Genomic DNA, 15,878 nt, shown 5'->3' on the forward strand with positions numbered 1-15,878 from the left:
ATGGATGGATGAAATTGTGCATTGATAGATGCATGGATGAATGAGTGAAAGGATGGACGTAAGAAAGGAAGAGTGAAAAGCAGGGAGGGTGTATGAGTGAAAGGGAGGGTGGATAGATGGATGAATTGATGAAATTAAAGGATGGGTTGTTGGATGATGAGAGAAAGGATAGATGGATGGTAGAATGAGTGAAAGGATGGATGGATAGATGAGTGGAAGGGTAAATGGATGGATGAGTGGATTGATGGATGAATGGAGTGAATGTATGGATGGGTGAGCAAAAGGATGCAAGAGTGAAAGGATATATGTAAAGATGGATGAGTAAAACAATGGATAGATGAGTGAAAGGCTGGGTAGATCGATGTTTGGATGAAAGGATGGATGGATGTAAGAAAGGTGAATTGATGAATGGATGAATAGTTGGATAGATGGAGGAGTGAGTGAAAGGATGGATGACTGAGTGAAAGGGTAAATGGAGGAATGTATGAATGGACGGATGGGACAAACGGTGGATGAATAGGTGTAAGGATGGATGGCTGATTGAAATGTGAATTGATGAATGACCCAAAGGAAGAAGGATGGAGTAAAAGGATGGATAGCTGGAGCGAAAGGGTGGATGGATGAGTGAAAGGGTGGATGAATGTTTAAATGGATGGATGAATGGATTGATGAAGGGGGCTGGATACGTGAAAGAATGGATGAATGAGTGGATGGACTGGTTTGATGTACAGGTGTCCCTGAACCAGTGGCGGTTCTCCTTTCTGGGCCACACAGCTACACTTGTTTTGTGGTCCATTTTTTATTGTATCAAGCGTGAACAATTATTCACTCTTGCTATAACAAAAATAAAATGCAAACCTGCTTCGGGTCCAACAACAAACTGAGGCAGCTAGTGACATTGTTTGATTGCTGGCACAGGTTCATGACAGTGCCTGTGCTATTTCAGCACTGTAAGCATGTGACTATGTGTGTGAGGTAAAGTTGGAAAGAGCCAGTGAAGGAATGAGTCAGAGTGATACAGAATGAGTGACATTAAGGACAGGTATGTTTGAGAAAGAATGTGTGTGGGTGAGGGAAAATAACAGTGAGTGTAACTCAGTGTTACTGTGTATGGAATTGAGTCACAGTAAAACTGAGTAATTCAGAATGAGTGAGAATGAGTGGGACCGAGTGAGACAGAGTGGGCTGGAGTACAATGAGTGAGACTGTGTGATTTAGTGAGATCGAGTGAGACTGAGTGCATCAGAGTGAGACAGTAAACAGTGCAAGAAATTGTGAGAGAACCCTTCAAGTAAAAGCTTTTTTGGAATTTAAGCCAAGGATTATGCCCCACCACTCTTAAAGGTCATCAACCGCTACTGCCTTCAATGGATGGAGAGTCAGTGTTCCCCCGCATCCACCCATGGATTTTGGTGTATTCTTAGACTTCCCAATAGTGGCAGACCTTGGAATGCATCAAAATGCTACACCTCCCAAAGTGAGGCCTAACGAAGAGAAATAGCTATATTTCTGGTTGTTTTCCCTTTCTACATGTATGGCAATCTGCAGCACACATAATAAGAGGAAAATGCCTTTCAGGGTTGATTTTGTGCATGAATGTGTGCCCCGCCCAGCACAAAAACAATCCTGGCTACCATGCAGGCACCCTTGCACCATGAAGCGAGGGTGCCTGCTATGGCTCTGGGCACCCAAAAGTGCTCTAGCACTACCAAAGGACAGTAATGCATGGTATAAACGTAAATAAGGTGCATTCCTGCCCTTTCACACAGTGCAGCAAGGTGGCTTGCTCTATTGCGCAGTGTGAAGAAATTATAAATTTGTCCCCAAGTTTGAGAAAACTGAGAAAACAAAAATATATATCACACAAAAATGAAGATTTAAAAAAAGATGTTGACAATGTATATATCAAGTTGTCAAGGGAATATGGCTTAGTAAAAGCAAATGCAAAAGGGGGTGCTAAAAGTCATGGGAATATGGAAAAAATATATTCAAATATGCAAGTATGGTATGGAACTGAAAACAGGAAGTAGGTGGCACATCTGGTTATTCCACAACTGTATGCAATTTGATTAAGGATGAGTTCTGAAAGGGATCAAGATTTGTATTTTGTACCTTCGAAATGTTTTGGAGCAAAAATGAGCCAAGCAGGACTAATGGGCGAAGTGTCTAGACCTGGTTCATAGTATGTTTCATATACAAAATGGAAGATCGTGGTGAACAGCTATTATTGAAGGGAAATTGCTCCAGCCACTATGAGGGAACGAAGGGCCAGATGTAGCAAGTCGTTTGCATGTCGCAAACTGCGAAAAACGCAGTTTGCGCCATGCAAACGGCCTCCTGCGATGCTCATTCCCAAATTGCAAGTCGGTACCGACTGGCAATTTGGGAATGCGACTCGCAAATAGGAAGGGGTGTTCCCTTCCTATTTGCGACTCGCATCGCAATTCAGACTTGCTTTGTGACCGCGAATGCGGTCGCAAAGCAACTCACAGTTACCACCAGTGTCACACTCGTGGTAACTCATTCGCAAAAGGGAAGGGGTCCCCGTGGGACCCCTTCCCCTTTGTGAATGTCGACAAAAATATTTTTTCAGCGCAGGCAGTGGTCCTATGGACCACTGCCTACTCTGACAAAACGAAACCAAATGGTTTCGGTATTTTTTTGATTTTGCAACTCGTTTTCCTTTAAGGAAAACAGGCTGCAAAATGAAAAAAAAACTGCTTTATTTAAAAAGCAGTCACAGACATGGAGGTCTGCTGACTTCAGCAGGCCACCATGCCTGTGAGTGCAGGGACTTGCTGTGGGGTTGCAAAAAGCGACCCACCTCATTAATATTAATGAGGTGGGTCTTTGCGACCCCATAGCGAGTCGCAGAAGGTGTCTGAGACACCATTCTTCATATGCTTTTGCGAGTCTGAAATTGCGAGTCGCACCGACTCGCAATTTCAGACTCGCAAAAGCATATCTTGCTGCATCTGGCCCCAAATGAGCCTAGCTGGCTTGCACGTGTGGGTGGGTGTTCTCATTTAAGACTTTCATGTTCAAGAAAGTCAATTTTTGGAGCTGGTAAAGACTGGAACAGATTCAACTGCAGGCTATTTCTGATTAGGGCTGCACAACACCAGCTTAACCGGAGAACAGTTTTCGAGGGAAAAGAAAAATCATGACATTGCAGCAGGTCTACCTAATCAGTTTAAATCTTATCTAATTGAATATCATTTCGTCACCTCGTACTACTTTAACACTCACTTGTGAAGCTTTTGCTCCACTAGCTTGATGACTTTCCTCTAATATACAGTCTTAATGCTAAATATACTCATCGAAGGTTTTATTGAATTGGTTTAATTTTAAATTTACCTCGTCTTTAAAAAAAAAAAAAAATGCAATTGCCAAAAAGAGAATGTTCAATCAATCGATCAAGGATTTATAAAGAGCTGCAAGTCACCTGTGTGGATTTTAGGGCACTGGGGTTGGTGACTGCTTCCAGGTAACCTGTTTTCAAACAGTTAGGTCTTCAGTGCTTGAATTCTGACTTTTAGATAGAAATATTATCAAATGTATCATAAAAGGTGACAGACGTACGTAGGAAATATGTGCACCTTTATATACGTTCAGAATGCCATGTTCCTGCACCTCACGCATCCATTCAAAGAGACCCATAAAAATGCAAGAATACATACCAAATCTTCTCCAACATTCGGTTTTGTCCTTTGCTCCTTTGTGAAATTAAATGCAATGAGTATTCATTTAACATCTCTTGTATCCAAATGTGCAGACAATTTTGATTTGTTATTCAGAACAGTGGTGTAACAAAGGCTCCCAAAGCTTCAGGGGTTTGGGGGGGGCTCCGAGTCCAGAGGGGGCCCTCAGCACAGTACCTGGAACTGAAAGCTCCTAAGCCCGGAGAGGGGCGCCTCCATGGACTTTGTAGGGGGGGTATCAAATTTTATCATGCCACTGATTGAGCACAATCCGACTACATAAGAATAAACCTGTTTCTCTAGATTGTTTCAAGTTTTCTTATTTCCACAATAAATTCCGTCCTGAGGCCATGTGGCATTTGTGAAAAAATCAAATATTTTGCCACATTACATTACACTAACAGATTAACAAAAACGTTAACAGACTTATCTTGCTTTATTTCAACATCTCCAGCAAACATACATAAATAATTTCTATCTTTTACTTCAGAAGACTGGCACAGTCTCAACAAGGGTACCTGATTGTAGAAAATAAAGTCACAAATCAAGCTCGAACCCCATTCAACCTCAAAGTTTTGAACTACTGCCCCCAAGAACACCCCATTCATACCATTCAATCCCTTTTGTTTTTAAGAATGACCAGGGACACCACCATGCAAATGCTTTCTATATCTTGGAAATGACAGTAGTCCAGTACTTAATTTGTGCTTATTGTTTCCGGTGCATGGCACCAGCACTTATTTTTGAGGGCCGGCACTTATTTTTCTGCCTCAATCATTTACAGTGAGCAAAAGACATATGGGAAAGACAGAGGAAGAGAAAAAACGAAAAAGCCTCACAATAATACTGCACACTGTGGCGCAGGGTAGGGGGTAATAGCGTCATTTTTCATGACGCTATTGATGTACTCTTCAGGAGTAGCCCCAAAATGTTGGCACTACTCCTGCAGAGGACATAGGAGCCCATTGCAAACAATGGTGTGCCCCTTTTTATTGCCTGCTGTGATCAGACATTAAAAGTGCCGAAAGAAATGATGCAAAGAAATCTGCTAGATTTCCTGGTGCCATTTTTTGGGCCTCCCCTAACAGGGGAATGCCTCCCCTGCATACATTGTGCCTGGCACAGGCAGAATGTATCGCAAGGGCTTACAAAGTGGCTCCATGTATGCATTGCGTCAGTTTGTAAATATGGCGCCGGAATTTTGGCCATTTAACAAAACAGCTTAAAAAGAATTACACTAATGTGTTGGTAGATGGCGCTAGGGGATCTTAAATATGCCACTAAATCCACCAGTCTTTTTCTTCTCATGAAACATTATTGCCCTTTGTTGCATGCACCTTCCATTCTACAGTCGTGACTACCAGAACACTAGAAACACTGAAGAAATCACACTTTTTCCATTGCTGGAGTTCATAGTTTGTCTGAAATATTTCAGACATAAGCAGCAACACATGTACCTGTCTGGAGCCACGACCATTATTTCAAAAGACTGCCTTCCAGTTATCAATTAGAGTTATCAATAAATGTGCTTTGGGATTCAAGCCAAATGAAAAAAACTCTCTCCACCACCACTTATGTTAACACCCTCTTGACATCCAAGACTTTTTCCAGCATCATTCTCATCAAAAGTCAATTAGCATTCTGAATTGGTATTGTCCCCTATCTGAGTGTGTGTAGAATCTATCCCCACCCTACGCAACGTCAGTGTTATTATCTGATATAAAATATAAGCTTGACAGTAATGCCGTAAAAGAGTACAATGAAATCCAACAAGTGAAATTTGTGGACTTTTGAAAGTGCTGCACAAAAATAGCTCGAATAGTAAATGAATCTCCGAATATAAACCTGAAGCACCATTTTACTTGTACATCTTTGAGCAAGGTACGAAGTTGTTTGATTACATTTAAATACTTGACAGCCTAATTTGAAGATGATACATTCTCTGGCTGGAAGTAGCGCTTAATTTTAGCCGATGATTTCTGGTTGGGGGGCACGGGCACTTATTTTCGAGAGCTGGCACTTATTTTTCTGTATCACGCATTTACGGTGATCAGAAGACACATTTGGGAAAGACGGCAGAAGAGAAAAGCGAAAAAGCGTCACAAAGGGAGAAAGCAGAAAGCTGCAAGAGTGAGCTGATGTAGCAGGGAGTAGCTGTAAATGGATTAAAGAGGCTCGAGTTTGCTTTAGGATCACCCAGCCTCAGTATTCTGTGCAAGCACATTTAATTGCAGTAGCTGCTTGTTTCAAAGGAGAACTTTGGGCACCTTTTTTATTTAGAAATTAAGCAAGGGCAGTGAGCTTGTGTGAGGGATCCCTAGTTTGAATGATGTATCACATATGCTCTGCTGAGAAGGTGCAAGTTACATAACTGCTAGGGGGTTAGCGAAGGTGCATAACCAACTATAAATTATCACGTGTTTAACTTGTGTCACTTGTTGCCAGAAGTCACTAAAGAGCTGTAAGAGAGAAAACGATTTATAGCTATCAGAGGACTCTTTTTAGGAGGACTGTGTGGAGATTTGCCTGTCTTTCAATTATTTATATTTCCAATGTTTCATCTACGTGGAGCTTTGGATATCATTTTCATATGCTCAATTAAATGCCATAAGACCCTGTTTATTTTTAAACTCTGTTTAAGTCAGTTTTGAAACTCACAGCAAACAAGAAAGATTAGCGACTCCCCAATCGGACAGCAAATTTGGAATAAAACCACATCAGTATCCGTAAAGTATGTACTCAAATCTTATACTCATTTTACAGGCACAGTTTCCTCACACCAGTGGCATGCCCTTATCCCTTTTGTCTTTGAATGCAGTAAGCCCTCATTCCCACCTTAGTCCCAGCATTATGCTTCCTCCACTCACCTGCCATTCTTTGGCCTCAACTCTCTTCCATTGGACCTGTTTTTTTGCAATTGTTTTGAGCATCCTCTTGCCTTGTATATCTGCTCTTCTGCCTACATGCACTCATTCATGTTAGTCTCTCATGTATCCACAATCAGGAGATCCTTCCTTCCCCACAGTTGTATAATTGCATGCCAGGCTACCACCAGTGCCACATTACAGAAAAGGAGGGAGTAACTATCAAATGTTTATTATTTCCAGATCCCTAATGCCACCACCTGGTGAATGAGCACCAAGGTGTTGTTCGGGGCCTAGGAGACCGTTGCTGTACTCCCAGAAACGTATCATCCGTGGTTCATCCGACTGCATAGAGCTAGGTCCTAAAAATAATATTCCCTATGTAGGAGTTTCAATTGAATCAGGCGAAAGCCTGCTCCAATGGCCACCATCCCTGGGTATCTACACGCTGTGCCTAGTTGTCCTCCTCCAGTCTTCCCATGTCTCCTTCCCACTTCTACCTCAATGCTTCCAGCTAGGGGTAGACTATTGCTCAATAGTGTGGAGTAGATCAGGGATTTTGCACTTCTATGTAACAGGGATCCTGGTGCCCTCAATTCTAGGGGGTTCTCTTCTGTGGTGGTCTGCGTGGGTTGGATGCAGCCCCACAGAATATTCCCAACTTATATGTCATAGACGTTGTCTTTCAGTCAGTTCAAACTTGCTGGAGGAGAGGGAAAAGGTCTCATCCAGTTGCATTCCAGACATCTCCTAATTTACAAATACCCAGCAGGTCCAATGTCATATATCCTTCCAATTCTCACAATGCTGAAAGGACAGTCGCATTCCACAGTGGGGTCTCCAATGTCAATTTATCCTGCCAATCCAGCTTCTTAACTGCCAGCCTCCAGAGTTTGACCACTACCACTATCCGGGTTGGGAGGCCATTGCAATTCAGTTCCCCCCTCCCACAGAGATGTCTTACATAGCCGATTGGGTCCATCACCCATATTCTCTATCAGAGAGACTCCTTCTGCTCAGCAAATGACAGCCTTTAACCATGTTTAGTTGGGATGCCCAGTTTCATAGACATTGATCTGGCAGTATTAGACACTTCTCTGCGGGCTTCCTAGTTGATGTTGGCAGTGATATCTGGGGCTCCCATCCATCCCAGAGCAGCAGCCTGGTTTCAGCCTCCGCTAGCTTAAAGAAACTGTACGGGACCTCAAACAAAGAGTTCTGCAGGGCATAAAGAAATGTAGGCATGTACATCATTTTATATAGTGCTGCCTGGCCTGACATTGAAAGTGGCAGTCAGAGCCAGTGGCCTACATCTAGCTGTTAACCCTCGAGCAGCCTACCCAGATTCTGCTTGTAAACCAAATTCTAGTTAGCTGTAACAAATATTCCTAGATAAAATAAATCTTTGTCATTGCATGGGATCGAGCACTGTCATCCCTCCCTGCAGCGCTACCTTGTCAAAAAGTAAGCTAAGGACTTCCCCCAGTTTATATGGGTCCCAAAGTATCCCCAAAAAGTCGTTAGGATCTCCAGGAAGTTTACAATGGACCCCTATGGATCTGCTAGATATAACAGGATATCACCTGGAGATAGTGAGATGATGTCCTTCCAGTCGTGGCCCTATCCCGGTTCCTGGATCAGGGCACTCTGGCAGATCCAATTCTCCACCGGCTCTATGGTCATAACGAACACCAGGAGGGAAAAAAGACAGCCCTAGCAGGTGCCCCTCCCCAGTTCAAATTCTTTTGACAATATGGGTCACGCATATAACAATTGCACCCAGGTCCCAAATGAGGGGACCAAACCCATCCACTCTAACAGTGCCATCAAATAGGGCCACTCTAGTGAATCAAATTATTTTTTATCATCTAGCACCAGCAGCATGGCTCGTTCTGCCACCCTCTTCCTCTGGGTCAAACACCATAAAAGTCTCCTGAGGATGTGACTTTTCCATCTGTAGAGCATGAAGCCCAGGTAGTTAGCAGCCACGAATAAGTGAATGACCTGCATGATGCAATTAGCCAGCACCTTCCCTTGCACTTTTGTCTTTTTGTTAAGAAGGGAGATCCCCCTGTATAAAGTGCACCGTTCTGGTGATTTCCCAGGTTTATGGATGAGGGTCATGGTTGCCTACCAAAGATCCCTAAGTAACTCAACTCTGACTTTGGCTTCTTGTAGCATGGGGTGGCCTTACTCCTAACACATTAAAAAAATGTGGTTAAAGGCTGTTTGGGATTGGTGTCTCCTCGCTCTCGATTTGTGGCAAAGCTTCCACTATTTCCTCTTTCTGTGTGTCTTCCTCTAAGAGTTTCCTCAGCTCACCCCCTAACATTGGGACAGGCAGGTCTCTAATAAAAGAGGCCAGTTCTCTCACTTTTGAAATATCTATGTGTGATGTTTAGACCAAATTTAAAAATCTGCAAAGAATGTCACAACCCATCCATTGTCGTCCTCTTGCTGATCAGACTAGGCCAGAAGATTCTTGGTCTTATTTCCCAACTCAAATATTTTATATTATTTAGCCCTATATAATGCTTTTGCCTCTTGCAACATTAGGTTCCTGTATTCCTCCATGGTTCTTTCTATCTGTGCAGGCAGATCTACGTTTGTTGTGTCCACAAGTTGTGCTTGCCACACCATTATTCTCTCCTTCAGTTACCTGCAGTCCCGTTCCTGCTCCTTCCATTTCCTGCAGGTGTGTGATGTAAATTGACCTCTCACCACAGTTGTATATGCGTCTCATATTGGTACCTCTGAGGAAACCGATCCCATATTGTCTCTAAGGCTATTGTCTGTTGCTTCTTGTATGAATTGTTGTGTCTCCAAGTTAGTCAGTTCCCTGGGGTCTAGTTTCCTTTCCTTCCCCAGTATTAGGCTTGGGTTGTCCCAGGGCTGTCACCAAGGGTGAGTGGTCAGAGGTGCCACCTCAGCAGGTACATTGTGTGCCGGTGCAACCCCATTTGTTATCACAGAACAAATAAATAAGCTAGTAAGGACATGGAGCTCATCACCGGGCCTGTTTCATGGGTGTGAGTAAAACTATTCAGCAGGATAAAGCACCCCCCTACTTTTGAACATGGTAGACAGCTTAAATGCTGCCACATTCCATAGATAAGCTATTGTTAATGCCCGATTCAACTGATTTATCTATCTGGGCACTTACAATGTAACCCATGTTAGGGGCACTTTATCAATGTCCACATTTGTAGCAGGAATTCCCCCTCTATAACATGGGCATGGATGGATTTTCCACCAGCAGTTTTTGCTTCTCCCAAAGCGGCTTCTCCTATCTTGAATACAGTCATATTTACCAACACTCTCTTGCTACAGTGACTAGGGAATATTCCTCTACTGCCTTGGCAGACTTTGTAATTTGCTACAATGGCAGAAGGAAATGCTGTAAAGCAAATTCGAAATCTTATGTTTGCTCAATTTTATCTAAATACATTACATTAAGCATTCCACTAAAACCTTCGAGTTCTAGTATGGATTTAGGCATGGAAATTAACTTTGAAGCTTTAACCTATTTAGGGACTCACTAAACGACTTGCTTAAAAGTTACCTTTACTAAGAGAATACAACCTACACCCTCCCGATTTCTCAAATATGCACAGTTGAGACATGCATGGCTGGCAGAAGGGCTGATAGGCACCGTGATACCAGAGTTCGCTTCCTTTGAGGGGAGATTGCTTCAAGAAGAGAAACAAAGGGAGCAAGCTCCCTCACACATAAAACACTGAATAACAACATGCCTGATAATCTGATTGCACTTTCGGAGCGCTAGGAGTGAGATCTGAGGGAAATGGAAGATAATGATTGGGAGGCTTCATTGATGCACCCCAGGGAAGTGGCTATCAAGTCTCGATTGCGCTTACTTCAGTTTAAAATCCTGGACCTCTACATGTCGGCTGAGAAGGTCACCTAGAAGAGTAAGAGCTGCCCCCACAGAATTTGCAGGATTTGGGCCCGCTGAATGGACTGCTATATTTTGAGATTCATAGATGAGACTGCAGGGTTCATGGACCGAGCAGAACCCTGCACAGTGTAAGGGTGAGGTGGTCAAATAAAACATATATAATACACTGTAGGCTTAGATATGATGGTGGTGGTTTAATGTACATTGTGGAACATTGTTGTGGAAATACTTTGTCATCACATTGGAAACTACTTACCGTGTAACTGTCCTCTTTTCAACTGTTTTAATGTTCTAAACACCACACGGTTGTCATGAAATAACATTAAAAAAATACATTTGTTTTAAATAAAAGTACCTTTATTCAATCTAATATTCTGAAGAGAAAGTCCCAATAGCTATATTCTATTTTAATAAAGTACATATGATATTGCAAATATGTCTACAGCAGTTTAAATTGTGGTGAAAGATCAGTCATATGCAGTTGAAACACCAAGTAATGGTTTGTTTTTTATTTGTTTGTCTTTACAGGTAACAACGTGGGACTGGACACGAGCAGAGAAAACATTCACAGTGTATGAAATTATGTGCAAACTATTCAAGGTATGGTGTTTATCTCATATAGAATTGTCACACAGTAACATGTAGCAGTGGATTTCAATCAGCGCCTGTTTATTTCACGTGCATTTTGACTTGCTTGTCTCTAGTTTTTGATCTTCAGAAGGGTGCCTAGACCTTTGGCATAAAGGATAGGAGTACGTTCCCCAAGTCTTTATTTTATTCTTCACCTAATATATTCAACAGATTGTGTGTGGTGACAGAAAGTGTTTTCATAGTTCTGCATGTTTGGGGTCATTTTCATTAACAGTGTTTATTTGTGATCGGGTCTCTTCTTTATAGTTGGGATTGGTTTTAGTATACATGAATTTGAGGTAATGAGAGTGTCATATATTCATGAAACTAACCAAAAACTGAGCACGCTCTGCTCTCCTTATCCACTCTTGTCTGATCTGAATGATCCATGTAGATGTGGCTGTTTGCAGACCATTTGTTGGGATAATTTTCCAGAAGATGCTGTTGCAAACTATGAAATGACATTCAACAAGAACTTTGAAAGGTGGTTGGTCAACTATAATTCAAAACTAGACTCACGTGCTATCTTTTCTAATTCCAAGCCCTAGTCAATTTGGGTCTCTGTCCCCTGATGTTGCATATCGTGCCTAGATACATCTAGAGTTGGTCAATCACAAATGTTAATTGACTTGACTTGAAGATGGGCAAATGTCCACGTTCTTCACAATGTCTAAGCACCCTGCTTGTTGTCAGGGAACTGGTGGCTATTATTCCAAATGTCCTGCTTAATTAAGTCCTTTATCTTCCTTAGTAAGATATATGAATTTCTGAGGGAGATGAGAAGAAAGAATTCCAGGTGGCATAACAATTTCAAAATGATCATTGTGCCAGTGCATGTGTGCCTGTGAGGTTCCCACAGTCACATCCAAACTACAAACACAAGTAAGGCACAAGCTGCTACTCCAGCAGACCTTTCTAGATAACAAGTTTAAAGGCTGTGTGTTAGACTTTTGAGGTTATGCAGGGTCATCCCCAATCTTTTTGCCTACTGCCTCCTATTTTTCTAACCTGTCGCTGTTAGCTTTTGAACTCTGAGCACTTTACCACTGCTAACCAGTGCTAAAGTGCATATACTCTCTGTGTAAATTGTACGGTTGATTGGTTTATCCATTATTGGCATATTTTCTTTATTAGTAAGTCCCTTGTACAGTGCACTAGAGGTGCCCAGAGCCTGTAAATCAAATGCTACTAGTGGGCCTGCAGCACTGGTTGTGCCACCCACATAAGTAGCTCTGTAATCATGTCTCAGACCTGCCACTGCAGTGTCTGTATGTGCAGTTTTAACTGTAAATTCGACTTGGCAAGTGTACACCCTTGCCAGGTGTAAACCTTCCCTTTTCTTACATATAAGACACCCCTAAGGTAGGCCCAGGGTAGCTCCAAGGGCAGGGTGCAGTGTATGGTTAAGGTAGGACATATAGTAATGTGTTTTATATGTCCTGACAGAGAAATATTGCTAAATTCGTTTTTCACTGTTGCAAGGCCTGTCCCTCTCATAGGTTAACTTGGGTGCTACCTTAAAATATGATTAGAGTGTAGATTCCCTTTGGGAGCGGATGGACATGTGGCGATTGGGGTCTCTGAGCTCACAATTTAAAAATATATTTTTTAGTAAAGTTGATATGAAGATTGGGGGGTCATTCTGACCCCGGCGGGCGGCAGGAGCCGCCCGCCTGGAGGGAACCGCCAGAATACCGCTGCGCGGTCAAAAGACCGCCGCGGGTATTCTGGGTTTCCCACTGGGCTGGCGGGCGACCGCCAAAAGGCCGCCCGCCAGCCCAGTGGGAAACACCCCTCCATGAGGATGCCGGCTCCGAATGGAGCCGGTGGAGTGGAGGATGTGCGACGGGTGCAGTAGCACCCGTCGCGAATTTCAGTGTCTGCTAAGCAGACACTGAAATTCAGGGTGGGGCCCTCTTACGGGGGCCCCACGACACCCCATACCGCCATCCTGTTCCTGGTGGGCGAACCGCCAGGAACAGGATGGCGGTATGGGGTGTCTGAATCTGCGCCGCCATGGAGGATTCAGCAGGGCAGCGGAAAACCAGCGGGACACCGCCGGTTTTCCTGTTCTGACCGCGGCCATACCGCCACGGTCAGAATGCCCTGCGGAGCACCGCCAGCCTGTTGGCGGTGCTCCCGCCGACCCCGGCTCACCCCCTGGGTGTTTGAAAATGCCACTTTTAGAAAGTGAGCATTTGCTTGCTTACACCATTTCTGTGACTCTGCCTGTTTGTGGATTCCCTGTCTGGGTCAGTTTGACAGGTGGGCTGGTTGCACCTAACACTAGACAGTGACTCAAAGGGAGATGGGGTGTAGTCTGTATTTTCTGATGAGCCATCTATGCTAGGAGGGAGAGGAGGAGTGGTCACTTACACCTGAAAGGGCTGTGCCTGCCCTCACACAATGCAGTCTCCAACCCACTGGTGAGTGTCTGGGGCCTGGCCTGGGCAAGGCAGGATTTCACATTCAAGTGAGACTACTTCAAAGGCGAAATTGGGTATAAGAAGGGCACCCAAAACCACAGACTTTAGAACACTTCTGAAAACCAAGAGGATCCTCTGCCTGGAGAAGAGCTGAGGAAGAAGAGCTGCCCTGCCTGTGACTGTGCTTTGTGGAGCTATCCTGAAGTTGCTGCTTCTGCCTGTGCTAAGAGGACAAAGACTGGACATTGTGTTGCCTTCCTTCTTGTGAAGATCTCCAAGGGCTTGATTTAGAGCTTGCCTCCTGTTGTTTGAAGTCTCAGGGACAGAAAAGACTTCTCTCTGTCAGCATCTGGAGTCTCTGGAGAGACTCCTACTCTGCCAAGTGGTGCCCATCCAGTTCCTGGGACCTTGAAAGGAGAAGCTGGCAGGCCAAGAGTGAAAAATCCATGCACAGAACGCCGTGCAGGGAAAAGATCGACGCAACTCTGATCTGCAGCTGAAAAATCGATTTTTGTGGCTGAAAATCAACACTCGCCTGCAACGCGACTGAAGAATCGACGCACGGAGCTGGAGAAACGATGCGCGGCATCGCTGACGGAGCCTGGGAGATCGCAACCCATGATACGTGGTTTTTGGATCATCGTGCAGATGGATTTCTGACTCAAGTACTGCTGGGCGTGTGAAAGCAACCCCAGGCCTGCCTGGACCCGAGAGTGCTGACCGGATCGACGCATCGCTCTCCTGCAGAGAGAAGAAACGACGCCCGACCCAATGAAAGGAGAAACAATGCAAGGTCTTGCTCGTGAGTGAAATTGACACATCGTAAGCCCTTTTTGACACACACTCGCCTGTTCAGGGGTATTTTTTGACCCACCCAAGATACATTTTCATGCTAACAGTGTTAGTGTGTGTTTAAAACTACATGAAGACCATTTTTGCTTTTCAATTGATAAGTTGACTTGTGTATTGTGGATATTTGTCATTTTGGTCTTGTTTTGTTTAGATACATTTTTCCTATTTTTCTAAACCTGTGTTGTGTCATTTTGTGGTGATTTCATTATGTTACTGTGTGTGTTGGTACACATACTTTACACCTAGAACTCTGAAGTTAAGCCTACTGCTTGTGCCAATCTACCAAGGGGGTAAGCAGGGGCTAGCTGAGGGTGATTCTCTTTTACCCTGACTAGAGTGAGGGTCCTTGCTTGAACAGGGCGTAACCTGACTGCCAACCAAAGACCCCATTTCTAACACAGTGCTAATGGACAGACACAACACATGACCATAACACCCTGGTAAGAAGTGGCCTCAGCCATATGCCACATCATGTTACTGTGGCCATAAGGAAGGAAAGGTTACTTACAGTAAAGGGGCTTTAGGTGTTGCAAAGAAACCAGTTAATTGCATACTAATTGCATACTTGGGCTGCAATGAGTGGATATTCATAGTTATGTGCTAGTGTCTTCTGTTGATGGTAGTGTGCAGTGTGCCCTAATGTGTTATTTTAGCTTCAATAATAATAGTACATTGGAAAATTTATGTGCTTCTTTAATTGGCTCCCCCGTGTGAATTGTGGCATTTAATAGTTGTGATATTATTGAATATTTTAAAGCTGTTGGCTATGCTTTATTCGGGGCATTGTGGACATGCGATTTTAGATTACCTTTATGTGGCAGAGATCAAATGGCATTTTGGATGCTTTTATACTTTCTGATGCTTTTAAGGCTTAACCTTCACTTTGTTGTATGACTTAATGTATATAGGAGACAATTTAAAAGGGCTGGTAGCACTGAACAAATGTGATCTTATTTTTTTAAATAGGTCGTGTTTTAGAGTGATCAGTATTGAATATCAGGCTTGAACATTTTTGTTGGATTAAGATTCTATGATTTCCCAGATGATTTAAAAAATATGTTTCTTGAGATAAAAGCTTTCACAATAAGGGCCATATAGTCATTTTTTGCTTCTGTGAAACTCTCAGTGGTATACTTGCATTTAGATGTTGCATTGACGTTTGTCCATTAGCTATATGAAGTTCCCCCAGTGGTGTTCTCATTTTTGACGCACACCATTAAGTTATGGCATGTTTTAATTGAACCATATCTTTAGGTTTATGTCACATTTACCCCAATGCAGGCCTTGCTATTCAGACTCCTACATAACTGACGCAACAAACTGACGTCTGACAAGTATAGTAAAATAGGCATCTTCATTTTATAACCTTTTGCACTGCAGGAGACTCCAGGAGGTACTTTGTCGCTCTAAGAGCCTCTGTGTATATTTCTATTGTTTGCCAACTTGGTACAGTAACAACAATTGGACACTTTGCACCAGGTTAGACGTC

At 43.3% G+C, this 15,878-nt stretch overlaps 1 protein-coding gene across 2 annotated transcripts in view; it reads left to right on the forward strand.

Annotated features, from left to right (window-relative positions):
- Positions 1–15,878, forward strand: part of SNTG1 (syntrophin gamma 1) — a 3,232,656-nt gene that overhangs the window by 2,699,000 nt on the left and 517,778 nt on the right. For both annotated transcript variants that reach the window (XM_069218895.1, XM_069218893.1), the window contains one exon: positions 11,010–11,081. In XM_069218895.1, coding sequence (XP_069074996.1) covers positions 11,010–11,081 — 72 coding nt within the window. The remainder of the gene's footprint in view (positions 1–11,009; positions 11,082–15,878) is intronic.

This window comes from Pleurodeles waltl, chromosome 2_2 (assembly GCF_031143425.1).
Source record: "Pleurodeles waltl isolate 20211129_DDA chromosome 2_2, aPleWal1.hap1.20221129, whole genome shotgun sequence".
Lineage (NCBI taxonomy): Eukaryota > Metazoa > Chordata > Amphibia > Caudata > Salamandridae > Pleurodeles > Pleurodeles waltl.